Genomic DNA, 27,631 nt, shown 5'->3' with positions numbered 1-27,631 from the left:
AGCAAAATGGTGAATAATAAAAATATGGGTAGCTTGCTGGATGGGACCAGTAATTCAGTGACAGCAGGTGCAGATAAGTCTGAGGTACCCAATGCTTTCTTAGCTTCATTCATCACTATCTAGGTCTCCCTTTCCTCCATGCTTAGTGAATGAGTTCAAGGATGAGAACTGTCATCAACTGTTCAAGGTGAGAATAAAACAGGATTACTTGAGGGGACTTGACCCATAAAAGTCCATGGAACCCACTGTGCTATCAAGAGAACCAGCTACCACCTTTGCAAGGCCACTTTCTATCCTCTTAGAATGGTCATGGAGATAAAGGAAGATTCCCAACCACTGAAGAAAGAAGAAAATCAGAAAACTGATTTTCAAATGTTGCCACAAGGACAAGAGGTCAGATTGTCTTTAGTTCTTGGGAAAATAATGGAGTGAGTCCCCTTGAAAGGTGTTTCTGAGGACCTGGGGGAGCAGAAGGTGACTGGGAACAGTTGGCATGGACTTACCAAGGGTAAATCATGCCTGAGCAACTTGGTTGTCTTCTTTGATAAAATTACTGGATTAGTGGACAAGGGGAATGTAGTCATTTGCCTTTATAATTAGGGAATAAATCAAATGTTGAAGTTTTAATCATAGTTCTGTGTGGCACTCAGGGGGAAATCTATGTGGTATTTCCTTTGGAAAATAAAGGACATGGACATTAGGAGAATCATTAGCGTTCAATATTTGTTTCAGAAATAAACAAAAAAAAGATAACACAATTTCTTCCAACATGTATTTTTATTTGTTGAGTGCGTTTTTTTCTTTTAAATATGAGAGAGTCAGATTAGAAAAATAGTGTGGTTTGAGTTGAAGCCCACAAAGTTGAAGCCCATATTGCTACTGTCACCATGTATTTAGAAGGCCTACTGAACATCTGCAAAGACAGAAGAAAATTTAAGGACATGAAATAGTGAAATGGATGAGTGACTGGTTAGAGAGATCTGGGTTAGAAAACCATTTGTCAAGAAACATCCACTTGAATGGGGGCATAAGAACAAATGCTGAATAAGTATCATACCATAACCCTGAAAAATGACTCATTTGTAATTTACAAGGGAGAATATTTATGATGCCACTGACCTAAAGTGGTGGACACAGCAACCCAGTGCTTGACTTGCCCTGGGACAACTTAGCAAAATTTTCAACAATTAGAAAAATACAACAAATGCATCTAATACACAGGAGTGACATGAGAAAACAGTTTGAATAGTGTGTGTGTAAAACAGACTCTGAAAAACACTGATCTCTAGTAGTTTCACCATGGTATGTTGTTTCAAATTCACTGCGGATTGTGCTGCCTGGCAAATTCCCGGACTAACTATCTTTTCAGCACTGCTGGAAAAAACGTGGATTATCTAGTTTATCTAGGTAATAATTTTGTAGGTTATTTTTCCAAAATGAACAATACATTCTTTTAGCACAAAATGCAAACTGAATTTTTTTACTAAAAGCATAGGGATAGAATGCAGACAACACAAACACATTTTTGTCTTGGGCCCATCTTCAGTTTCTCTATTTAACAGATGTTTAGTACACGAGCTCTTCTATAAATGTTTTAACTCTGTGTGTGTGTTTAGATTTTTTTAAGCATCACAGAAAAGCAAACCCCACAAAATCTATGCCTGCACCACAGCTCATGACAGTAAAAACATTTGTGCTGAATCAATGACCTCCTCCTGAAGCTGCACCTCTCCTAGCCATTAGGCTCACAATCCGTAACACTATCCATGTGAGGCAAGGAAGCATAGAGAGAATGAATGGTGAAAGATAATCTTCCAGCAGTGTGAAAACTGGCAAGAGAAGCCTTCAGTTCCAGACCTCTGAACAAAAAGACATCCTAGCTCTTCAAAGCCATCAACTTTTGTGCTATCATTAAGCTGCTTCCATGCATTTGAATTGTGTTTGCAAAGGAATACTCTGTTATGGCAACACTCCTACAGCAAATTTCAAATTAGATTAAAAACCATTTAAATTGACTACTGCTCTTCATTGTTCTGTGCATCAGATTTCTCTTTCAATATTTCATACATTATTATATTTATAAACAAAGAGGAATAAAATTACACAAAAGGAGAGAAAAGAATGCAGTCAGTGACTCTCACTTACCCATCCATGAAAGCCTTCTGGGTGAGTTGCAACACTCAACACATGGTAAGAAAGTTTGGCACATGGAATGGGGTGTAATCAAGCTCCATTGCTTCCTCCAAGACATTTACTCACTCCTTTCAACACTGGACATTCAACTGCTTTGTTTGTTAAGAGCTGCTTAAGACATCTCTGTATCAGCTTCCAGACCTCTGTAAACCTCATTCTAAAGCAGTGAATATGGCCCTTGCTCCCTAATTGAAAAAATTAAGTTTGATATTTGTTGTGTGGCAGAGAAAATCCATATAATGTCACAGTAACAGGACATAAAGCACTGATCTAGTATAAAAAATCACTCTGTCAGATCAAATTTGTTCCAGACATTTTGATGGAATATCTTTGCACTTGCAAAGCTTTACACCAGAGAGGCTATTGTCTATTCTTGCACAGCCAGCCAAAATCAAAAATCCAGTATGAACTTAGCATTGCTTGCTCTGCTAATTCAACAGGAATGTGATCACGTGCCCAAGCCTGGCCTATCTTTTAGGCAATCACATAGTGCACAGATCTGGCACTAAATATCATTAAAGCATGACCAAAGGGGCAGCCAATGTCAGGTGAAAAAACAGTATAGGTGAAAAGACTAACAACCATTTGTGTCTGACACTTTTGATAACCAGTCTCACAATTCTCATAGCATGGAAAATTTCATTCTCTGAAAATCATTCAGAATTACTAACTTACGTGTACTTTGTCCTGCAATGCCAGGTATGAGCTACATTAAAACTTGAAAAAGACAGATATGGCAGGTTAGGCAGTCCATTCACTTGCATATTGCTCACTGTGGGGATTCTAACAAGGAGAGGGCACTCTCTTGTCTTCATAATAGTTTATGATATGAAAATATACTGCTTCTGTGAGTATTTTTACAATCTTTGAAAAATGTAGTAGTATTACTTCTTCACTGACAGCTTTAGATTCATAAATAGAACATAAATTTTAATTCAACACATACATGAACAAGTATCTCCCTCCAGTGACTCTCTATGAAAATAGCAAGAGCAGAGTTCTTTCACAGTGCCAGCTCTATATATTAAACAAAGGAAAGAAAAAAAAAGAGAAAGAAAAAAATATACGTCACACCCACAAAGCAAGAGAACACTCAGCAAAGCTCATTATTCTTTTCAATCCACTAGATGGTAATTAAACTAGCATCATACCAGCAAAACCAAAAATGAGATCCTGAAAATTAGCAATACTGGGACAACTACATAACTCTGCTGCACTCCTTAACAATGTCATTAGTAAACAAACAGTTTTTTTCTCTATTTGTGCCAACGACACATTTGAAAAGGTATCACTAAATGACAGAGGAACCTTATCTGTAAGACATTCCTTTTACCTCGCTAAATAGAAGGTGTGTTACTAGATCTCAGTGCTGCAAACTTTTTGGGACATAATATCTTCAGAAAAGCCATTCGAAACCTCATATGGCAGAGAGGGTAAAGAAATGGGTTCAAAGAGGAATTGATCCACAAAAGCCAAAATGTTGCTTCATAGAGGGACTTATGGATGCACTTTCCTTGGCAGACCCCACGGATAATCATTAATAAGGAGTATGGGGCCCAGCAAATGGTAAACACACAGACAATTATGGCAAGGGACTTTGCTATTTTCTTGTCCCGTTGCAGTTTTGATCCAGAACTTGAACAGAAAGAAGCAGAAAAGTTCCTTTTGAGAGCTGTAGAACTGGTTTCTGTTCGAGATGGACCATTGGCCACCATTGCTGGTCTCCACGACCTTGTTAGTGATGAAACACTGTCCTCTGCTTCTGACGAAGGAGATGATGCTCCTGGCCTTGGCAAGCCACAGAACCTCCAGGACAGGCTGCTCCTCCTGGGATGCTCACAGTCCTGCACGCTGCCGTGCCGCTGGCGCCGCTGGATGTTGTGGAAGATGTGCACATTGAAGTAGGTCACCAGGAGCAGGGGCACAAAGAACTCCAGGGTGGATGCACACAGGAGGAAGTACCAGTTGTGGAAGAACTCAGCATAGCACTGATCCACAGGCACCACGCTCTGTCCAGCCACGTGCTCCCAAAACAGGATGGCTGGGCCGTACAGGAGGAATGCTAAGACCCAGATGGCCACCATCTTGATGGCAGAGCTGGACATTATTCCCTGCTGGGCTCTGTAAGATACCTGTGAGGGAAAAAGGACATGTCACATATTCAGACAACATTTTGGGGGAAATTATATCAAAAAACCAAATGTAATCAAGCCAAATATAGTATTTGTTCTGTATTTCCCCAGACACCTAAGACGTCCTCACTATGTAAGGTTCTGAAAAACTGCTAGTCTTGTTCTCCTTACATTGTAGCTCTGTGATTTATTTTAATACTGGACATAGGAGAGGAGCAGAAATTGTGATGGCTAAATTATCATTTGGCTTCCAGGTATGAAAGGACATATCTTGTTTCCACCACACAGTAAAGTAGCAATAAGGAATTGGTAAGAAATAGGTTTATGATTCATCAGCCCAGGTTCAGAGAGTGAAAGCAGCTGTGGGAGTTCCTACATGCCCAGCAAAAGAAGAAGCCTTCTATATTAGACAGTTTGCCATGTGAGACTGCAAACACCAGATAATATAATTTCTCATACTGTTTCCTCTTGCCATAGCAGAAAAATCTATCCCAGACATACACTGTAACACCCTCTGCCTTATTGAATCACTCTATTTTAATGTTAGCCTTACCTTGTAAACAGTTCATTCCACTAGTGAAAATCTTGATGCTTTTATGTCTACCCAGACAGCACATTAAGAATTAAAATAAAATCATCCAGGGTTAGGAAATACAAGAGCTAAGCCCACCCTGTAATAACCCCATTCATACTCTTGGTCCCCTCCATCTTTCATAGCACAAGAAGATAAGTTAATGAAGAGCTGGACAATTTTATTTCCTCTATACTGTTCAACATTTGGCATCTCAGGCTTTTCCCAAAACTGCTGCCTTCCTCATCAGCTTCCAATACTGTTCATTAGAAAAGCATCTGCATGGTACACAAATAATAATGAATGGCACCTTCACAGCCTCACTGCACACAAAGGGCATTGTCCCTATTTCACCACCAAGTATCAGAGCAGTAGTTCAGGATTATGCACATTGGTTTGGATTCTCTGCTTTAAATATGTGTAGCCTGAAAATTCAGACTCCTCTACATCGTAAAGCATCATATTAGCTCTGTGCACAGCTCCAGATCTGCAGTAATGAATTTGCCACCCTGTACAAGACAAGCAGCTCAATTTAGAGGCAGAAAACAGGAAGCTGAGCACAGCTTCACAAATTATTAAGTCTGGAGTGACTGGAACCTGGCAACAGGCTAAGTTTGCAGCAGAGGCAGAGGTAGATCCCAAGTCTCTGAGGAAGCATGGTGTCTTTTCTTTGGATAACAGCCCTGTTACACATTCCTAGACTCATTCCATCCTAATACCCTAAAGAAGAAAACCAGAATGTGATCATGTAAATGGAGACCATCAGCAATGGCACAAGAACATGGATCTCAACTAGGTTACAGAGTCCCTTTTATTTCACATTATTCTTATTCTGAGCTCTGCAGCTTTGTTAATGTCTTAAATACAGGGATTCTTATACTTTTCAGCTTAAAAAAAGAAAAAAAAACAAAAAACCAACAAACTAGCAAAAACCAACTTGTAAAAACCACACCACTAGGGAAGAAGAGAAAGTGATTAGGTACTGTACCAGCACCTCCCAAATGAGAAGCATGAAATATGAAACATGTCATTGAAGCAAGCAGGCTCATCAGCCAGGAGAAGAGAAGGCTTTGGGGTGACCTGACTGCAGCTTCCCAGGATCCAAAGGGCAAGCAGAGATAGGACAAGGGGCAATGACTTTAAACCAAAAGAGAGCAGGTTTAAGTCAGATATTAGAAAGAAATTCTTTGCTATGAGGATGGTGAGGCATTGGAACAGGCTGAGCAGAGACATTGTAGATGCTCCATCCCTGAAAGTGCTCAAGGCCAGGTTGGACGGGGCTCTGAGCAACCTGGTCTAGTGGAAGGTGTCCTTGCCCATGGCAGGGAGTTGGAACCAGATAATCTTTAAAGTCTCTTCCAAACCATTCTCAGATTCTACAACCAAACACCAAGCAGAGCTTAGAAATGGTGAATGATAATATTTCTTACTTGATTCCTTGGCTATCTTCTGAAACAGAAGAACGACAACATTGAAGAGACTTCTCTTATCTCTCCATATATTTTGATTCATTCTTCTTTTTGCTTCAAGGGATCAGTTTCCACTCAACTGCTCATTGTGAGCACATGTCAATCACCCCCTGCAGTAATTTAGATCCTCATCTGATCTTCACTCAGTCCATCTCACTGTCTCTCCAAATGCTCTTCTTACAAAATCTATCCAAGCCTAAGCACATCCTTGACTCAACCTAGTTTTCATCCCCACCAACTCTTCTAATGGCCAAAGCCCAAGCTCTCCACATGCCTGCTGTCTCTTTCCCACCTGGACCTTCCCATCTCCTGTGTAATTAATAGTGTAATTAAATAACTTTTAGTGCAGGTGGCACAAGGGTAACATTGAAATCACAGCAAGGCAATGTCCTCAGTCCCAACACAACACTGAAGCATCATAATTTCTCTATTAAAAAATGGTACCAATAACAAAGCACCATTTAGGTCAAAGTGTCAATTGTGAAACACTCAGAGTTTTATAGAAATCCCAACATACAGAAAGCAATAAATAGAAATGTTAGCCTTACAGCTTTTGTAACTGACAGGAAACGGTCGTAGCTGATAAGGACGATGTTAAACACTGAAGCTGTGCACATGAGATAGTCCATGACCAGCCAGAGCTTGCACAGGCTCCTTCCCAAGTGCCATGTTCCTGTCAGGGCGTAAGGCATGTACAACGGCATACAGAACACACCTGTGAAAAGAAACCAAATGCACACGTCAGTCAGCACTGCACTGCATGAGAGCAGAGACGTATTTCTGCAGTATCTGACAAAAGATTGATCAATACTGGCTGGAATTGCCACATAGATGGCTTTGTATTACCCTGCAACTGAAGAACCTTTACTACAAACTAGGTACTAGTCACATTCTTATAATTAATACCCCTCTGAAAGGTGAATCATGTTTATTATGTATCATTGTTACCTCTCCAATTAACACTACCTGCTGAAAGAAGCAGCAGCTGACTGCTCTACCTGCTGAAGTAAACACTCTTCTGTGTTATCTGTTGAAATTAAAACAAACAAAAGCATCTTTCTCCCAAAGTTTTCTATAACAAATTATCCAATTGCCAATTCTATTCACTGTTTTCTATAACAAATTATCCAATTGCCATGCTTCTATCCTCTTAGAAGCATAGGTGTTGGAAAATGTTCCAGAAGTTAACTTCTTACAGAAATACAAGTTTTGGACTAATTTTAAAAAGTATATGATCAAAATGCTGACAAGAACAGCACAGTTAATTAAATACACCCAGCCTAACCTTTTGCCTCATCTTAAATCTTGATAATAACTACTTTTAAGGGGCGAGCTGATAGGATATTATCTATGGGAACTCCCCAGACTGTGGGAACACAAGTGATCCACCCACATCCATTGCTACCTAAATTTAGGCTGCTAAATCCAAATGTTGTGAAAGTGCCAATATGACCTCATTTTAATGGATTTTGAGATGATCACCCTACACAGAATCACAACACATCCCTGGGAGGCTGAAGAACTAACAGTGCAGTCAACTGGGATGCAGAAATGCAGTGAACAGTAACAAGGCTGCAATAAAATGGAATCACTGCATTTACAGAGCAATTAGCATGTTGTCTTTTGAGTAAAACATTATAGATTTTAACATTCACATCAGGAAAAAACTTGGTTTCAACTTTAGATTTGCCACCTAACAGTGTGTACTCCTGTAACAGTATCTTGAAAGTTTCTATTTCCATAAAAATCTTATGGTTCCTGTTATTCTCCCTGTACTAAGAATCAAGAGGTCTCTATTCAAACCCAGCTATAGGTACTGAAGCACCAAGACAAAGCAAAAATTACTGTATGTCAAAAGCAGCTAGATTAGATATGTTAAAAGAATAAGCAAATGTTTCTGTAAGCTTTTAGCAATTTAGATCAAGAAGAAAGCAAGGATAATTTAGGCATAATTATATAGCTACAAAAATACAAATCAGTTTGACTCTAAAGTCAAACTAAGGCAAAGGCAAATCTTTTAACAAAATTTATAATTAAAAACTAGACATTCAGGTAAACATAATATCACTAAACAGAAAAGCATGGAAAGTAGGAAATGCCAAGTAAGCTGTACTTCTTTCTTTGGCAGAGAAGTTGTTTACTTTGTAGTTCTCAGCTAGGACTGGTGTTTGTTAAGTATGATGCTGGATGGTGAGTCAAATGAGAGAACATCAGTTTGTCCACTGGTTTTCTGCTCACTGCTCTATTTTTTTTCCAGTGCACTTTAACTGGAGAACAGGCAGCAAGAGCTCTGTAGCATAGCAAGGGAGAAATAAGCTGGAAGAAGTCAAGCATATGCAGGGAGGTATCAAAACATTATGCAAGAAGATATGGACATGACAAGGATAGGATTATTAGAAGCTGTGCCCCTGACAGAACTTCTGGCACTGGCAAAAAAATTTGTAAAAAAAGTTTCTTCTGCTCTTTCAGTATACTTCTTAAAAGTGGACTTACAAATTGTTGTGATATGACAAGTCAGAATACAGATTTCATTAAATAGCCACAACTGTTTAAAACCATCATTCTACACACTCAAAATTTAACCAAGGTTTTTTTGCAAAGACACCCAACAATTCACAGAATATTGCAATAGCTCAGTCTCCAACTGAAATCACACTCCTGTTTTAATTGTACTTTTTCGCAGTAAAAGTTTCAAAACTAAATGTGTCCCTACATATAAATATACATGTAGCATCAAACTTCTTAAAAATTGCTTTATTTGTAATTTTTATTTGCCTATACAAACACATATTCCTAAGGTATTTCTCTATATAGAGCATGTACAGCAAAATGTTTAAAAATAGCATTCATTGCTATTTAGTAACAATTGTCAGGTAATGATCTGTATTGTGTGATAGCAGACTGAAAGAGAAGATATTGATCATGTATGCAAGAGGAGCTGTCAGACAATGTAGGCTGTATTTGATTAGACTATCTAAATTTCAGCCAAAACACAAACAGCTCCCATTCTTTGTTAGTCCATAAAATTCCCATAGTAGTATTTTATCCTGAAACATTAAACAAAGCATCCTTTATTGTCTAAAAAATGATAGCCTGCTGAAACACTTCATGTAGCTTCCACCATTCCCCATCCTTCCCCCAGACACAGCTGGGAAATAGTTCTCTCAGAAGAAAACACACAGAAAATGAACACCAGTGCTTCTCCTATGAGTCCTACAGCACAACTAGCACATGGCTCCACAGCTCTCACTTACCCACTGCAAAGTCAGAAACAGCAAGATTCAGAAAGAAATAGTTACTCCGATGCCTCAGGTTCCTGTCCATAATGAAAGCAAGGATCACCAGCATGTTGCCAAGGACGGTCACCAGACACAGCAACACCATGAGGAAAGCCAGCAGTGCCAACACACCCAGGGAGAACTCGGAGCTCGGCGCCTGGCCGGACCAAGTCTCGTTTTGCGTCTCAGCAGCGTGCGGAATTTCGGCGGTGCTGTTGTGCATGGTGGGTGTCCAGGCCAGGTCAGTCTGGGAAGGAAGTTGTGTCTGGCAAAGTTATCCAAAAGGTTGAGATTCATAAGGAGTTAAAATAGGATGGGTCAAAAATCCAATAAGCACCCAAAAAAAATTTCTCAGGAGGGGAAAAAATAAAAAGCTTTTGATACTGGATAAATCTAGCTTTCCTAAGAGTCTCTTAAAGCAGAACTCTAGCAGAGTTCTGATTAAGAAATATACCGTTTTTCAAGCTCGTATTTTAAAATGCAAGTTCTTTGAGCAACATGATCCTTATCTGTGGAGGTTAGGAGGGCTGATTTGAGGTTCCCCTCTTGCTTCCCTCCCTCCCTCCCTTCCTGATGTGTTTTGCTTGCTACCATTATACACAACATTTTCTAATTTTTTTTTCTTCAACCTGTGCACATATCATAATGAGAATTTAAACTACTTCTTAATTTCATCCTTGTTTATCTGACATTGTTGCAATTCAGCCAGCCGTTGGCCCCTCTCTATCTATATATTGAAACTTTTTGCTGAGGAAAGGCATGGTTGACTTCGTTGTTGCTGCTCTCCTTTTTGTGCACTCTGCGGCTGAAAACAGATACGATTTAAGTATGCATACAGTTACTTACCAGAGCAGTTACCTGTAATGATCCAACCCTCAGAGATAAGTTCAAAACTCTCACTGAAATCAGTTTCAAAAATCTTAGCAGCAGCTTCAGCAACACATCACCAGCTGCTGTTTCCCCAGAACCCAGGAACTAAATATGGACTCCCTGAATGAGAATGAGAGTTTGGCAACTGAATGAGAGTTTAACAGGATGAGGCTTTTCTTTCCACATTGGTGGGGAAAACTGTGTGTCTTCCACAAATTCTTATATTTTGTATTAGTAATGGAGCCACTTGCAGAGAGCTGTAAGTATTCTACAGTTGTAAAAATTTGATCATTTTTATCATGAGTTCTAAAAACATTTTGTTGTCTAATTTTAAATACTTAAATTTGAAAAATGTTGGCTGTCATATGTTTGCTTCAGTTGTGGGAACAAATTCATTAACATTTGCCAAGTGCTTTTACTGAATGTTTGACTGTCAGTAGTGCAAAAATAAAAAACTTATTATCCATGCAAATATCTTCACAGCATCCATCACTGGTTTAGCTTTATTTCGTGTCCAGGTACTGCAGAAAACACACTGTGGCACTATTACTAAGTAATACCAGTGGCTTTTCTTCTGCTAGCCATACTGAAGCCCCAAAACAAAATTCAGCAGTTTCACTGTTGTTCATGAGAGCCAGCTGACCTTGCCACATGGCTTAAATCTCAGAGTGCTTTTCTGGAATATATAGCTGCCTAATTGTATTCTCCCTCCCTCCCTCAAAATTTCTTATTGGATCTTAGATCTAACTTGATTTCTTGTAATCTTAATACCCAATTCCTCCACACCATGCTTGGAAAGCCTGTGTGTTGCAAAGCATCTACACATATGAAGTGAAGATAGGAGATCCACTTCATGAGCTTTTAGCAGAATTTTTCTCTGTGTGGCTATGACAAGGATTAAATCAGTCTAGAACATGCCCAGCTAGAAAAATATTGAAGCAGCAACTAAACTGCTTCCATTTTCTACTAAAATAGACATGCTAGGCAATAAATATATAGCAAAGATGAACACTCCAAAAGGATTCACAAGTAAATGTCTCATCTTTATCATCCTTCTTTCCCCCACATTATACACATACTAAACAGTAGAACTACCACCCTGAATTACCTGCAATATGAAGAAATTACTAACACTCTAGAATTGGTATTCTGCTGTAAGAAAGACAATTATTTTCACTTTTAAAAGTTAAGATTTTAAGAACGTGACTTTTCATATTTAAGCATGGAAGATTTCCAGACGCATGCAGGACCTTTAGAGGAAATGACTGACACTGAAACCACCAAGCAGTTCTTCAGAAGATACTCAGCTAATGAAGTACTCCAATCAGACAGCAGATATCTTAGTCTGCTCATTTATGTTTGAGACACAAAAAAAAAAAAAATCATTCTGATACTACCTTGTGGGAAACTCTAATGCTGTAACGACTAACATGCGTTCAGCTGTACTCTTGATTCATTTTCAGAATAACAAACAAAACCAAGAAATTTAAAATATATTAAAACTGAGTGGCCAAAATATAAAAGCCACTATACACCCTTTCCTGATGTTTTGGTTTTTGTTGACATATTTTTATGACAGGCAATTGTACTTTAGGTATAAATTAATTCTATCATCCTTCTTTTCTTTTTTTCTTTTGCCAGGTAATGAAATTTGTAACTCTTCCACAAGTGAGCAGTATGTCTTAAAAACCTTACAGTACTTGATAACAAAAATGGTGAAAATCTGCTGCTTCAGTTTAGCATTAAAAATAATGTCCCAGAAGAATTTTTAAAGTTAAGAGTTGTTGTGAGACATTTTTGTAATCTCTTTGTCCTGTATCTACTTCTTAGAATAAAGGAAGTTTAAACTTAGGAAATGCTTGCAAACAAAAATAGGAAGGGACTGTAACTTCTCTAACCAAAAGTGTCCACAAGACAGTTAGACAGTACTTCATGCTCACTCTGAAAGAAATTGTGTGAAAACAAAAATGCATTTCCACTCTGATGGTCCATTTTCAGACATTTTAAAGCAAGATGGGGATTCATCTTGCTCACTCACTGTATGGTCTATTTCACTGGTTCCTTTAATTATGCAACATGAAATTCTCATATTTTCAATAAGCTCCTGGTGTGCCAACCATCACAGAACAATCCTCAAAGAGATTCTGCAGTAGTTTCATCACATTTCTTAGCTCACTGCCCATGTTCAGTCTTCCATGTGTAACCAAGCAGCCCCTATCTAGCATCCTGATCAGGAACTGCACAGGCAGGACCAGGCACCCCAAACACCACACTCGACCCCATGCTTTCCTTTCACAAAGGAGAACCTAAAACTCTCTAAGTTACCTGGTATATGAATTACTCCAGTAATTCAGTACAACTACAGAATTCAATTATTAATAGAAGACATATATTTGACTCCAGGAATGGAGATGATGAGAAATCCACATTTTCCATTAGTCAAATGCTGTTTGGTGGGAAGGGGTGGGATGGAGCAATGGTTCCAGATGCTGCACTGTCCTCGTAACAAGGAGCTCACATGTGTAAAAAACAGAAAATTTGTGTCTAAGCTCTACTTCAGAACAGAAGAAGAAATCACAAAACAAGGTGAAAATATATCTATGGCTTTACTGAATTCTCTTCTGAATACAACATGTCCATTCTATAAGATAAAGCAATAAGGTCCAGAGTTTTTTGTATAAATATGTGCAAAATAATATTTTAAAGTTTTTAAAAAATAAATTAGTGTTCTGTTTTCTTTTTGTTGTCCTTCCTTATCTTTTTGCTCTTTCCAACTTGTCTAGATGATTCTTCCTGAAATGAGAAAATTGCATTGCAAAATTTAAAAAATATTAATGTAAACCACAAGTATTCTCCCAAGTTTACCCACGAGAATTATTTTTAATATAAACAGTATTCACAGTTTACAGAAATTTATGAAAATTTGGACATGTTTATCCATTCACACAGGTTGTATTACTTTTCTTCTGGCTTCATCTAACAGTGGGAAGTCCCACAAGTTCACATGCAAATGCCTCCATTCTGGAGGGATGAGACATACCGTTGATGGTACATAGTCGTGCTCTACAAGTACATTTCTTGCACAGTTGTTTATATGCTTGAAACGATCTGGTCCCAGGAGAATACCTCCATACCAGCGGGACACCACAACCAACACATTGTGCACGTTCAAAATCTGTGAATAATAGAAAGCAATAAAAGTCATTATCTTTTCATTGATCCTGGTTTACTGCTGACACCAATTTGAAACACAGAAAAGGTCTACTATCTTTTATTTTAAAAATTACAGAGTTACATTTCTTATGCTGTGGTATGATCAATTATTACTCTGTCACTAAGCTGATTGTCTATACACATTTTTGAAGCGGTGGTGGATGAGGCTAATAATAGCCAGGCCACAGGCATTATACATATGAATATATAAAATGCCTCAACCTAGTGCTGTTAATATCTGCATGTTAGCAACCATTAATCATCTCTGTTGAGGAGAAATAACCAGATATCTGACTAATTAGAACAATACTTTCAGAAGAGTCAATCATTGTTTGTGAAAACAGAAATATTCTTACAATTTTAAAATGGAAAGGACTAGGGCCCTGTTCTATGACAGGAATTTTCTACTCTGCATTTATGTATTTGCCATAAAGTATACGTATAACAACTCCTGGCAGTAAACAGTAAAACAAAAAAACTTTGGATTAGCAAGATGGCGCTAATCCAAAATGCAGTTTCTTGTAACCAGAAAGTGCTATTTTGAAATGCTGGTCTGATCTGAAACAAGATTCATTTCTATTAAAAAGAAAAAACCCTCCCAAAACAACAACAACAACAAAAAATCCTATAAATTCAGCAACAATGAATGTTTTAAATTACCTAATTTTCATACCCATATGTCATAAGAGCTCAGAAAAAAAAAAAAAACTACAAGATCTATGAACATCCAGAAATCAGCCCATAAACTAATCTTTTCCTACAGCTGAAAATTGAACTTTTCTTATCCTTATCTTACTATTCTTCCAGAACAGAAATATTTCCAGTAACAGGATTACAGATGGAAAATTATGATCCCCATAATTTATACCCACTCACATTTGAATGTGACACTCATGTCATGTTTTAAAAGGGATTTTTATGGAATATTAAGTGCCTAGACAACTTTCAAAAGTGTGCACTAACATGCTGAGAAAAAGCTGATAATCTCAGAACAAATTGAGGCACAGTAACTGCCAAGTTGTATCTTTACATTATTTTCATAACAATAATGTCTTCACACTTAGCATATATACTTGCATATATTACATAACCTAAGTTTGTTTATTTATTTAAACTTCCCAAGTCTGGTTTGAGTTATTTTAGAAGTCTGAAAAAGTTCAAAATTAAAAATGTCAAATGTTTCCCTCAACTGTATTTTTTTCAGAAAAAAAAAAGGAAACATGGGTGGGGGAAGAAAAGTTTCCAGGAATAAGAGTGCAACACATTAAGCAAAAGAATATTCAAGCAAGAGAAGGACAAGAAAATAAAACTACTGTTGTGAAGGGAAGATCAATCTAAAATAAAAATATTTTGTCTGCTCACACAGCTAAGTGACTTGAAGCACAGCATTAAGATGCATACAGCTGTCTCGTGTAGTTGTGCTACTTTAATTATGGTTTTACTAGGGCTTGCATCGTGAACCAAAATTTATCAATCTCAACTCACGTTTAGTACCACCTTTGCCAAATCTTATTTCAATGCTTGAAGAACTAAAATATATGTGAGTATGAGGGCTATGGACCCAGAACAGAAAACAGCACAACAAAACAGACTAAATTATCAAAACAAATTAGCTCCTTCATTCCTTTTATATTTGAAGTTCAAATATATTCTGCCAGTTCATATATTGGTGTCTCTTTATTATGTCTACTCAAGGAAACCACATGAAAGGTTGTGCACAGGTCAGCAGTTATATTGTGATAGTCAGCTTCTCCCAGTATTCATTTTTTGTGTACCTTACACCACACAGGAAGCACAGCATTTAAAACTTAGTTATATTTTAACCCATTACTGCCACCTAAGAAAAATCACTTGTTTCTATGATCTGAGACTTGAAAGTGCTACAGTCTGTGTTTCTCCTTTCACCCTGAGAAAGCAATCATCTCACTGGCTGCTAGCAGAGCAAAATTCAAAATAGGCTTCTACAAGCTTATTTACATTGTAGTGATTTTTAAAATCAATATAAATTCAAGATTTCCAAAAACCAGAGATTAATTTCTACAACCTGGATAAGATGGAGAAGACGTCCACCTGCTGCTGTCTCTCCATCATCTTCACAATCCTGTAGGAACGTCTGCTTATCTTCACAGTATATTCTATAAAAGAAAAAAAAAAGATTAAAAAGTCAGCTTATTAATTTTCAACCAATATTTCTACATTATTAATAAGTCTCACATCTTTCATACATGTGTGCATCAATTCTAATCGTCTCTTACACATATTTACATGAAAACAGGATGAGGCACAGGGTAAACCACAAGTGTTTATCTGTACAGTAGAACAAGTTTTGAGAAGCTTTTACACAGACTTCAGCTACTTCTGGTAAACTCCAGTCATTACCAGTCTGAAGTCCCTAAACAGAAAAATACCCAGGTTTTTAGCCTAATAATTGCATCTAGCTGAAACCAACTCTACCAGATACAGATTCAAATAACGGTATACCCCTAGAAGAAAAACTTGGACAAAAATATTATTAATAATTAATTATGTCTGTATTTCAGCAACAACATGAAACTATAACTGAAATTTGCCCTTGGATTCTCCATGTCATCTCCCTCCTCACAGGGGACACTGCAGTAAATACACTGGGTGTATTGTTTCATAAAGAAGACAGCTGCCCAGGCCTAATTTCCCATAAGTAATGCTCAGAGGTCTACTGACCAATAAGTTGGTTTGTTACCAACTTACTTCCTAACTTCTGAACTTAGTTACAACTGACACAATGAGAAAGAGGCTTCTAGTACTAGATGACAAAGAGGAAGCAGTATGTGCCTGTTCTTTTTTTTTCTTTTGGGTTTTTTTTTTTGGGGGGGGGGTTGTGGTTTTTTTGTTTTGTTTTGTTTTGTTTTGTTTTGTGGGGTTTTTTTTGTTTTTTGGGGGTTTTTTGTTTAAGTGGATTTGGGTAATATGAGTGAAGGAAGCCAGATCATCATCTGTGAGAACAGACAGAAACGCCCTCTTTACAGAAACTTTTTACTTAGGTAGAAGCTTTCACTTTTTGGTAAAATAAGCTTTCACTTGCTCTCATTTCATGTTTCCTTAGGATCACAGCAGGATAGGCATGAATGAATAAGCATTGGTGCATGTTTTTTTAGATGACTGGTTCCTACAGTTCCTCCCTTTTATTGTCTCTTACATTCTTCAGAAAACCTATACTGGTTGGAAAAAACCTACATTGTACTGAGACCAATTCATTTCACATAAGCTATGTTCACAAAAGTTGCCAGAGGCAGGTGACTGCCAAACTCATTTTTACCTGTTTCTCATAATCCCTGAAGTTTCTTGTATTTCAGCTGAAACTTCATATGCCAGATGTCTGCATCAGGCTTTCTGATTCGACTCTTATTTCAACTGAACATTTCAGCTATTTCTAAATATAAGGTTGGGGGGGAAAAAGAAGTTACTTCACCCAAATAAAAAGACATTTAGTTCAGAATGATGTAGCATTTCCATGCTCAGACATACTGCAAAAGTATACCAACACATGTTCAAATCCGCCTTTTTCTATTCCTAATGCTGCCTCGCTATCATATTTCCTACTGTATGTTCTACTTTCTTGACCTGAAATTCAAAATAACACATGCAACACAAACCATACAAATAAGAAACCTACTCCCTAAAGCAAGAAATTTCTTTTAACAACAAGGAATTTAATAGGAAGGAATTTCTTTCTCATGTCCTGCATTCATTTGTGAAAGAACACTAAAAAGAAAAATGAAAAATCACGATTTGTATCTCACCTGTATGCATATATGTTGTGGGTAGCACTTGCAATTTTCTTGTTCTCATATAGTTTTTCAAGAACTCTTTTAACCTATAAAAAACAACAGAAAAAAACTTCCTTTTATAACACGGCTTTCATACATCCCTCTCAAAATCACTGCTAAACAAACATCTCTCTAATACTACAATGAAATGATTTTATGCTTTGACATAAAATGTTTGGTAACTCAAGAAGCAGCTTCTCAGTATTCTCATACTTGTTTTAAACAATTTTCCTGGGATACTGAAAACAGCTTGTCCCTTGAATTTCTACATTGTGTACATTCATATTATTGCTCAAGATGTAGAAGTGTCAAATTGCTTTATTAAACAAGAGACGTAAGATCCAGAAAATATGTTTTGTCAGTATTCAGTATCAACTGCACCTGCTTACTTTTTTTAACAATAAAGTTAAGCTGGAAAAGAACACAACATACATATTTCCACTACACAATTTCCACTGCTTTTACTTATTTCACAAAAATATGATGTGTAGATACTACATTTCAAGTTTTCCCTTTTCCCTCAAACATGCCTTTTTTTTCAGTTTCCACTTCACACAAAGAAAGTAAAAACAAAAAACATCCGATTAGGAGCCTGAAAGTGTCAGTATTTCCCAGAAAACAGATATTCCCATCATGTCTATGATCTCTTTGCTCTTAAGAAGTACCAAATTCAAAACATTTACCAATATCAGCTCATCATATGTTACTAAGTAAACAAGCTGGGAATTGTTCAACCCTTTCCAATAGTCTAGCAAAAAGAAGAGCTTTTGATAAAGACATCATTTTAGTACATAACACAAAACATTACTGAAGTTGAGAAAGCTTGGGAAAACATGCCTGGCAAGTAAATTGCCTTTCATTCAAAAACAAATGTCTCAGAGGAGTAATCAACAGATATATTTAATATCTGCCCTAGCTATACTGTGCTATTTCCAATACTTCTTGAAGAAATTCAACTGACAAAAATCACCTCAAATAAAAGATATCTCAATGAAAAAAATCCTATTGTTAATGAAGAATATTGCTTCGGACATTTATCTTCCCCTTACTTTAAACACTGAAGGAAGACAACTTGTATTACTTCATACACTTTCATAAACATGGAGAGTATGTTAAAACAATACATTTCAATCCAGGCACTTAAAGGACAATTCATATGAAATAATCATCACCTTTGACATTACTTACTTCCCAGCTACCTGGTTCCTGGAAATGTACTTTAAAGATTAATTTTTGTGCTACAGCTGTATCTTCTTTAAGTGAGTCTTTAAGATATATATATATATATATAAAATAAATGAACTCTGTTACTTTAGAAAGGGAAGAAATGGGAATCACTGGCTTAATGTATCTTTTTTCATTTCAAAATACTCTCATCCTTTTATCATGATTTGTGAGTAAGATTGTTCTACATACACAAAACCCCACATGAATGTACAGAGTATGTGAACTTGAAAGGTGAGAGTGTTCCAGAAGGGATGCTGGGATTTAGAGACTAATTCTTATGTCCATATTAGGCAAATTATTGAGGGGGAAGAAAAAAACAAAACAAAACACAGATGGCTTCAAACATTACAGCTTTTGTATAGAGAAATCAGCCTAAAAACATTGTCAACCTGTCACTGTTTATTCATAGTCACTGAGTATGTAGCTGACCTAGCTTACATGGAACTTCAAGAAGCACTTGACAATACCCCTCACCAAAAATTATTTTAAAAAACCCTAAAATTGCATAAAAAGAAAGAGGAAAATCCTCTCAAGGTTTAACTCTGAGTTAATAAAAGAAAAGAACAGTAGGTTCCCCACTAAAAAGGGATGATCAAAGAAGGCTGATGGTAACAGATGGAAAGTAATGTATAAAAGAAGCTCCAAACCCCTCTCAATTAGGTCATGATAAAGATTTACTTATGCACAATCCAAGTGTGTTCTTCAACAGAATTCCTTTCTGAAGGAGGGAAGATGTGTATAAATCCATTTCATGTGTTAGCATTTCCAGCTAACACATGATAGATTTGGTAACTTACAAACATCTTATGATAAACTTGCCAACATTCAGAAGTCAAATTACAGTGTTCTTATTCTCATCCAACTAATGCACATAGTGGTGAAAAATAGTAGGAAGAGAAGTAAAAGCAAAAGTGAGAAACCAATAACTACTCAGACAGTACTAGCACGGAAAGATGCACAGACAGACCAACGTATCTGGCAAATCCCAAATATTCCAGTAATACTTTGCCAAGCTCAAAGTACAGGCAAAAAGAGAAGAACTGATCTCTACTAACTTGTCTGGTTGTCACCACTGGAGCCAAATGTGCCTGGAAAGTGCTCCTTCGATCTGTGATTGGGTTCCCATGATGTATGGGGGGCAGTTCTTCATCTATGGGTCACAAACAAGAGAGTGTTTCTTTTCTTTGAAGAGGACAGAAACAATGCATGGGGCTACAAAATTAAAGAATGTCTCAACTTTAAGAAAAGGGACTTATTAAAGTGAAGTACAGAAAATAATGTACAAACCCACCAAAAATATATTGCATTTTTAATGACTGTTATTAAATGTTATTGTAATTCTATTGTCACTAATTTTATTCTAAAGCTGAGTAGAAAACCAGAATCTTCAGGTCTCGTTTAAATTATTTCAACAGAATTAACAAGAGTGTATTTTTTACCTTCATGACTTTCAGATGTCATGTAATTTAACATTTTAGTTTGATCTTCCTGAGTGGGCTGATAGTCCAGGAGAAAATCATCTCCATCATCTTCATCAACTTCTTCAGTGGTTTTCTTAATATCTGGTTCTATTAAGATACAAGTAGTAGAATTTATTACACATTTTTTGCAAGACAAGCAAAACAAAATTTCAAACTCTTCTTCTCAAAAGTCTCTGTCTTCTCAGTTCAAAACAGTTTGACACGAAAAACTATTAAATGCAGAATAGCAGCATTAATTACAACAAAATCCAAAAGTACTCACCCCAGTATTAAGTTTAATATTCCTAGGAATTAAAAATAAAATACTCATACTATGGGATCCTTCCATAAGACCTTGCATTTCAATACTAAGTAACAGTATTTCTAAGAAAAAAAGAGCAATAATGTTTACTATTTCCATTAAACATTCAAAATGCTACCTTTAATCTGAATTTAGGGATCAGATTAAGCTGATGTTTCACAAGAACTCCAGCTATTTATCAGTCATTTGGGGCAAAATGCAGAGCTGTTGTTCAGTGCTACTTCATGAGGGTGTAAAATCATTAGATAAAAAATTATTAGATTTGAAACATCTCTCTCAACATGCTTCAAGTATTCTGGGATTTCAAATATCCTGTTTTCCTTCATTCACAGAACGTCCAAAAAATAATAGTCACTAACAGAGGAGGAAATATACAGGGTTCTGACATCTGGATTTAGAGCCAAATTAATATAACACAGTTTCACAGGGCTTATGAAGTGCTTATGATGCATAGGTTTTATAATATATGTATTTTCCATAAAAAAAAACAGAGGTATAATAAAGCATGTTCAAAAAGGGAAGTCGTAAGGTTGTGGTCAAAATACCTAAACTTCCAATGTTACCAGTAAAATTTTCACTTTTCAGTGCCCACTCCTTTAATCACATCAGTGAAGAATGACTTCTCCAATTTCTGTGATGTAGCAACAAAATGCACAGTTTATCAACAGACTAACATTAGACCTTATCATGAAACCACACTGAAAATGAAATTTTTTTTCTTCAGACTTTTATTTCTCACAGGACAAAGATAACACCCCTGACAGAGAAAAGTAGTTCTGTTTCTTTTTACCACTGTACATGCACACGTCACTCACACATTTCATAGCAGTTTAGCGTTTTAATGCACAAAACCTACCACCATTTTTTGAAACAACAACTGTCAATTTACACAAACTCTGTAAGAATAACAGCAGAAGAGTCACTGCAGCTTACTGATGATGTACTCCTCATCTCATTACAGTAAAATGAATGAAAGGACAGAAAAGTAAAAATGATAGAATATTTGGTCATTTGTCTGCAGAGTTCACTGAAGTTATCTTCTCTTGAATCTCATTCCTCCAACAGTGCACTCAACACCAGAAATTAATTACTGGTATGAATAATCCTTTGCAGAATGGAGGGCAATGCCTAATGTACCTGTGGGCAGCACTGTCCTTTCAAGCAAATAATTTCATTCCTGAGAGAACTGCAGACCTTGTTCAGGGGCCATCCCCACCTTCTTTTCCCTACTGCTTTTTAAAAAGGGACACTGCCACTGTAAAACACTAAGCCCTGACACAGGAGACTGTTTTTTGATATTTAGATCTAATTCAAAAGTGGGCCTAAACTAACTTGTACTAAAATCTTACTTCACAGTGGAAGAAGGAAAATAAAAGCCTCATGTATTTTCTGAAGTACCTGAATCTGAAGACTGTGCCTTTTCTACCAGAACTTCTCGTATCTTCTCCACCCATAAATACAGTATACTTTCACCAAGGTTCTGTCTGGAAGTAAAAGGTCATGGTAAATGAAGGATCACTTTTACAAATTTCACTTGGAAAGTACATTAAACAACATACAGATTTCAGACACACAGAAATTGAACATAAGCTAGTGAGATAAAGAGCTTAAGCAGGCTTGTGTAAAGTTCTGTCTCAGTAGCTCACTGGGTGAAAAACTTATCAATGGACTGTGATAGTAGATCAGTGGAGCATTGGAATGAAACACTACAATTTGAGTAACAGGCAGTGCTATAGGACAGGAGATAAAAATTTAGGCCTAGGAGGCTTCACTCAGGGGACACAGGTGTGTATTGAGGTACTGAAGGAGAATGGGTGTAATACATTTTATATACACATGTCAGGAGTTAAAAAATGCTTCCTTTATGTGGACCCAAACAACTCAAAACACATTTCAAATGGTTAAAATGGTTATGAACTGTGCATATTTGTCTAAGAAACAAAACTGAAGATTTAGGACCATAGATATCTCATGGTTTCTCATTAATTTTACACTTACTGCCACCATCTGGGCACCAGTTAAGTAACAAAATTATGCATTTAAACTCTGTGTAATGTGTACAGCACTACAGCTGGAAATAATCAAATTTAAATAAGCATACATATTTCAAGAAAAATATTCAAGCAAAAATAAGGATTTTATGAACTTCTAGCTCTCACTTCAAAATCCAGACAGACTCCAGAATAATTCAACATCCTGATTTCACACAGCTTATAGTACCAATTCACTGCTTTAACATCTGAAGACTTTTTTTTAGTGATGCAGAGAGACTAGAAGAGGAATAAAATTTCCCTGTTTTACAAAAGTAAACAGAAATTTGTCCAACTATCACCCAATTACAGTTTCTGAATAGTTGTGAATTACTTTGTGTCTCCTAAAACAGACTTGTGATCTATAAATATCCATTTTTTTTCCACAGCGATTGACAGTATAGTTCATGTTGGTTTACACTGCAGAACTACACAACTTAGATCCCTAGGGACTAGAAAGCTGGTCAAACACAATGTAAATGATACAGAGTATCTCTGTTCATCTGACAATCATTTAGACATTGAACAGATAAAAGGTTTTCACAAATACTGTGCACATCAGTGATTACTCCAGGTTTTCAGACTGATTAAAATGATCTAAAGTACATATATGGCCTAAAGTACAAACACTTTCACTTCCAGCTGAACAAACAGAAGTGAGAGCAGACCAGAGAGGACCCTGACCAGCAGCTGATAGAGAGAGAAGGGAACTGAACCAGCACAGTCTGACAGCCTACAGGATTGCACAGGGGGAACAAAAAAGGAACCAGCAGCTCTACCTGTGGTAGAGACTCCATCAAATCCTTTGAATCTGGACAGCATTAAGGACAACCTCTGTCCTTTTTGCTCCACTGAACAACTGTGGTGAATATGATCGCACAGAACTTTTCACTTAAAATCCTTGTGCATTTTTAACACTTTAAGTTAAATTTTACTTGCTTAAACGATCTGTTGCTTAATTAAGAAACCCAGTTAATAAAAATAAAAAACTTATGCAAGCTAAGTGGTCTCTTCCTTATGGCATTAAAAAAACATTTCTTATGCAAGATGCTCAGATTTCACTGTCTGGGGCATGATTGTGCTTTTTTATATAATCTCTGGGATCTAAAAGAAATAAATAAACTATATAAAATTACTACATTTTCCACCCCCCCTTTCACAGCAATTCAGAATCATGCAATTTGAGTATTTCTAAATGCTGGTTATTCTCATGCATCCATTGTGGCCTGTATTATGTGTCAGCTGCACACTGTGATAATAAACAGTCCACAATGTTCCAGATTCCAGTTAAGAGATTCTGCATGTGTTTATTTTAAAACCTAGGTATCCCTTAACTTTTAAGAAAAACTTGTATTCCACTTATGGTCTAAGACAAACAAATATTTTCACATTCTGTGTTTTAACATTCAAATGCAGAACAGATAGAAATTGAAAATACATTGTCTCCTTTTACTGTATTCCAGTCTCAAACTTACAGATATATTTCTTCCAAGCTATTTGCTAGTTCTGTATAATCTTGTCCTCGAAGCCAAGGGGCACTAGAATGAATAGAAATGCAATGAAAATTGTGCTATATGCTGCTTCCAAAATTTCCAAATAAATGTGATGAACACCTTGAAAATATAACTTTGCCAATCATCAAGATTCCAGCTGCAAACATCTTGGAAAAAGCAGAATAAAGAACAGAATATCCTTGCTGGAAACATCCCCCACTGCTGGTACACTTTAATTCAAGGAGTATTTTAATTAAACTTCCACTTACAGGTAAACAATTAACAGTGGCAATTTATCAAACACAAACGTTTGCAAGAAAACATCACCTACTTTAGTTGATAAATAGGTGGCTCTGCAGCTGGATATCCTGGTGGCAAAATCACCTGAAAGAAATTCAGGATATGTATTCATTGCACTACCTTCAGCTAGATGAGCTTTACTGAAGGACTCTGATGTCAAGCACCAGGACTACAATTACTGTTATAAAAATGAAGAAAGCAGTTGGGTATGTTGTTACAGAATTACAAGAAACACTGAATATCTGCACTTAAAACTCCAATAGTGGTGATGCATACAGTTATATTTTATGGGGCAATTTATAAGGATGCAAAATAAAGTACAGAAAAAAACTGAAAGAAGCGGCACACATAGTTATTGGACTTAAAAAAGTGGTACCACATTTCCCTAAGTAGACACTTCCATGTTTCTTACACTAAGTAAACTTATTGCTTTCAGTTCTGAAACATAAAGTAAGGACTTGGATCAAATAAGTTGATCCAAATTTCCTTTTGTCTCAACACTTTCCAGAAAGCAAATCTAGATGCACTTGCAGTAGATTCACTGAGGCACAAAGTCCTCAGTGTAAAAGTATTTCAGAAATTAGTCTTTGGTGAAATACACCAAAATACACCTTTGGTTAGGTGTGGAATTAGGATATGCAATTACTGAATATATCACATGCACACCAATGTGTTACACAAAGAATCACGGAAAAGTCTTATCACAGACTCCAATCCAAAAGCTTCTTAATCATCTGAATAGATAATAAACCATATTTAAACCTGCATCAGTCTAACTGCAAAATTCATGCTAAACTTCTTACCACCACTATACCTGCAAACAGAGAGTCCATTTTGGTTGATCCAGACAGTCACTAATCTTAATGCAATAGATTTTTTCATCTTCATCAACAACGCACCAATCATCACCATAGATCGATGAAAGGGCTTCAATTTCATCAATCTAAAAAAAACAAAAAAAAGCAAAAGTAAATATCCCCCCATAAAACCCAAACAACTTTGTGTGCCAATCATATTTTCATCTTTTTAAAGTCTTTCTCTTCTATAACTCATTGCCAGATGTGACAAGATTCACTTCACAGGAAGGCCCTAAGTATTGGCGGATCCAGTCCTGATTCACAGGACTTCGAGTGTGCCAGGGGAGGTTTAAGTTGGACATTCGCAAGAATTTCTTCACAGAAGGGGTGATTAGACATTAGAATGGGCTGCCCAGGGAGGTGGTGGAGTCGCTGTGCCCAGAGGTATTTAAGGAAATAATGGATGTGGCACCCAGTGCCCTGGTCTAGCTGACACGGAGGTGTTTGGTCACGGGATGGACTCGATGATCTCAGAGGTATTTTCCAACCGAATTGACCCTGTGATTTTGTGAGTAACCTTTGCACAGTTCTCACACAGACACAACAACTTTTGAATGTCTCTGGATAATCCTGTCATCTCAGCAGCGACAAGGCGAGCAAGGTGACAGGGAGCAGGTGCCAACACGCTCCCTGCAGCTCCCAGTCGGGCGCTGCTCCTGGCTGGATGGGTCGGACCCCAGCAGGGGTAAGACCCCGAGGGTTCGGCACTAAGCTAGTCCTGAGGAGGAGCGGATACTCAGCAAATTCCCATAGAGAAAAACCAGGGAAGTGCCTTTTACCTAGAAAAGAAACACTGAAGTGTGGCGGTGCAGGCGCCACGGCGGGCACGGAGCCGCTCGGGGGCCGGGGCTCAGCAGGAGCCCCCTGAAGGCACCGCTTTCCCCGCGGCCCCCTCCGCCGCTCACCTGCTGCTGGGCCCTTTCCGTGTCACTCGCCGCCATCGGAGCCGAGGGAAGGAGCAGGAGGAAGGGAAGGAGAAGCAGGGAAAAGCCCAGGGTAGCCGCGCCGTGTGCGCAGCCGTGGCGGTGACGCCGCCGGCCCTTCCTTCCGCCGCAGGGACAGCGGGAGCGGGCGGACCGTGCGCTCCTGCCTCGCGTTGCCGCGCATCCTTTATATCCGTCTTTGAACTTTCCCGTATTCCCTACATCCTGTTGTTAAACAAAAGTGTGTAAGCGGTTCTGTTTCACTGAGGATTTTACTGAAGCCGTTTCTACCTTGCGTTTATGGCACTCGGGATGCAACGATTGACATAACTACAACATTTTCTTTAAAAATTATTTAAGAGTAACAGGTGTTTCAAGCAGTTTCATTACACTTCTAGAAATCCATTTATTTTATTTAACCTCCGGAAGTTTAAGGCATCTCTTTTAGAGACGGCACCGATGAGTAAAGATCTCTTTGTGTGCAAAACATGGCTTTCACCGTTTTTGCAGTTTTTGTAATTTCTGGTTTTTTCCAGTGTGATTTTTTACACATTGGGAAGAATTCGAGGTAAACTTCGCTTTGTTTTTCTCGAAAGCTTGGAGAATTTGTACCCTTTCCGGAGAACAGGATGAGGGTTCAGAATGATTTTGACAATCAGGCGAAATTGACAAAACAAAAACTAAAACAGACTAACAACCTACAGAAAAGAAAAAAGGAAAAAACCCCGGATGGTACTGAGTAGGGATAAAACTAGGGCTGTATTATCAACTACGTACATTCTGGATGGAAAGCTACTGGTTACACAGCAGTTCTGCAGAAATTATTTCAGAGTTAGAGGGAATCCAAGACCATCTTTGTCTTCGGTGTCACAAACAGAGTTGGTATAATTATTTTTGAGAAGATAATAAAAAGAATATATACCTAGTCTCAGAACATGACAAAACCGCATATTTTATCAGACAAAGTCACATATTCCAGTTAATTTTAAAAGAGAGAGAGAGATAGAAACGTAGACAGTCAGTTAGCTTATTGTTTAATCAATTAACTTCTGACCAAAGCATAACTGAAAGCTTTAATCCATAAGGACCTAGAAAAGATGCTGCTCCGTCTGTTCATCCTGATAGTAAATTGCCTTATAAATCTAAATAGGGAACTATGACAAGACTTAAACTTTCTGACAACAATCTCTGTGTGATGCTTTATAGGTTGCTAGTTTTGACTTAATTGACAACATTACTGTACACATTTTTTATTATTAAATAACTCTAAAATGTTATTGGCACTTTTTATGAGTGTTTCTCTAAATCATATAAAAGCATTGATATGAAAGACTTCAGCAATCTGCTATTGGGCCAGGAAGAAAATGTACCAGATAAGGAGGCACAGAGAATAAATCACAAAAACTGTATGGACTGCAGACACCTCTGACAGATTTCAGAGGACTTGGTAATTTCCTTTCATTGTCATTTATATTTGTGACAAGTCT

The 27,631-nt window shown here is 37.4% G+C and overlaps 2 protein-coding genes across 4 annotated transcripts; both read right to left on the bottom strand.

Moving 5' to 3' along the window:
• Positions 1 to 813: 813 nt before the first annotated feature.
• On the bottom strand, positions 814 to 9,899 carry LOC131561335 (histamine H3 receptor-like). Its single transcript, XM_058810613.1, has 3 exons — positions 9,620 to 9,899; positions 6,914 to 7,080; positions 814 to 4,325 (listed from the first exon to the last, which is right to left on the bottom strand). Exons 1-3 carry the CDS (start codon positions 9,864 to 9,866, stop codon positions 3,531 to 3,533), a joined length of 1,209 nt encoding a protein of 402 aa, XP_058666596.1. The 5' UTR covers positions 9,867 to 9,899; the 3' UTR covers positions 814 to 3,530.
• Positions 9,900 to 13,017: 3,118 nt separating this feature from the next.
• IMPACT (impact RWD domain protein) lies at positions 13,018 to 26,175 on the bottom strand. 3 transcript variants are annotated; one of them, XM_058815320.1, is made up of 11 exons: positions 26,127 to 26,175; positions 25,179 to 25,307; positions 24,396 to 24,448; positions 24,047 to 24,109; positions 21,940 to 22,025; positions 20,199 to 20,327; positions 19,815 to 19,909; positions 17,506 to 17,579; positions 15,771 to 15,861; positions 13,554 to 13,688; positions 13,018 to 13,306 (listed from the first exon to the last, which is right to left on the bottom strand). In XM_058815320.1, exons 1-11 carry the CDS (start codon positions 26,160 to 26,162, stop codon positions 13,235 to 13,237), a joined length of 963 nt encoding a protein of 320 aa, XP_058671303.1. In that variant the 5' UTR covers positions 26,163 to 26,175; the 3' UTR covers positions 13,018 to 13,234. The 3 variants fall into 3 exon arrangements, with proteins under 3 accessions (XP_058671303.1, XP_058671311.1, XP_058671319.1); XM_058815328.1 differs by lacking the exon at positions 24,047 to 24,109 and having other exon boundaries at positions 26,127 to 26,171; XM_058815336.1 differs by lacking the exons at positions 24,396 to 24,448; positions 26,127 to 26,175 and having other exon boundaries at positions 25,179 to 25,295.
• Between the last annotated feature and the right edge of the window lie 1,456 nt (positions 26,176 to 27,631).

The sequence above is a fragment of the Ammospiza caudacuta genome, chromosome 1 (genome assembly GCF_027887145.1).
Source record: "Ammospiza caudacuta isolate bAmmCau1 chromosome 1, bAmmCau1.pri, whole genome shotgun sequence".
Taxonomy (NCBI): Eukaryota; Metazoa; Chordata; class Aves; order Passeriformes; family Passerellidae; genus Ammospiza; species Ammospiza caudacuta.
The sequence above is the reverse complement of the archived record's forward strand: the minus strand, read 5'-3'. Positions and strand labels throughout refer to the sequence as shown.

Excerpts from the sequence above, each read along its gene's own strand:
- LOC131561335 (XM_058810613.1), bottom strand. The coding sequence starts at position 9,866 with ATGCACAACAGCACCGCCGAAATTCCGCACGCTGCTGAGACGCAAAAC. Across the intron at positions 7,081-9,619 it reads TGTTTCTGACTTTGCAGTGG|GTGTGTTCTGTATGCCGTTG; the intron begins GTAAGTGAGAGC and ends TTCTTTTCACAG. Across the intron at positions 4,326-6,913 it reads TCCTGTCAGTTACAAAAGCT|GTATCTTACAGAGCCCAGCA; the intron begins GTAAGGCTAACA and ends TTTCCCTCACAG.
- IMPACT (XM_058815320.1), bottom strand. The coding sequence starts at position 26,162 with ATGGCGGCGAGTGACACGGAAAGGGCCCAGCAGCAG. Across the intron at positions 22,026-24,046 it reads AGCTTGGAAGAAATATATCT|ACAGAACCTTGGTGAAAGTA; the intron begins GTAAGTTTGAGA and ends TTTTACTTCCAG. Across the intron at positions 20,328-21,939 it reads GGCACAGTCTTCAGATTCAG|AACCAGATATTAAGAAAACC; the intron begins GTACTTCAGAAA and ends GTATCTTAATAG.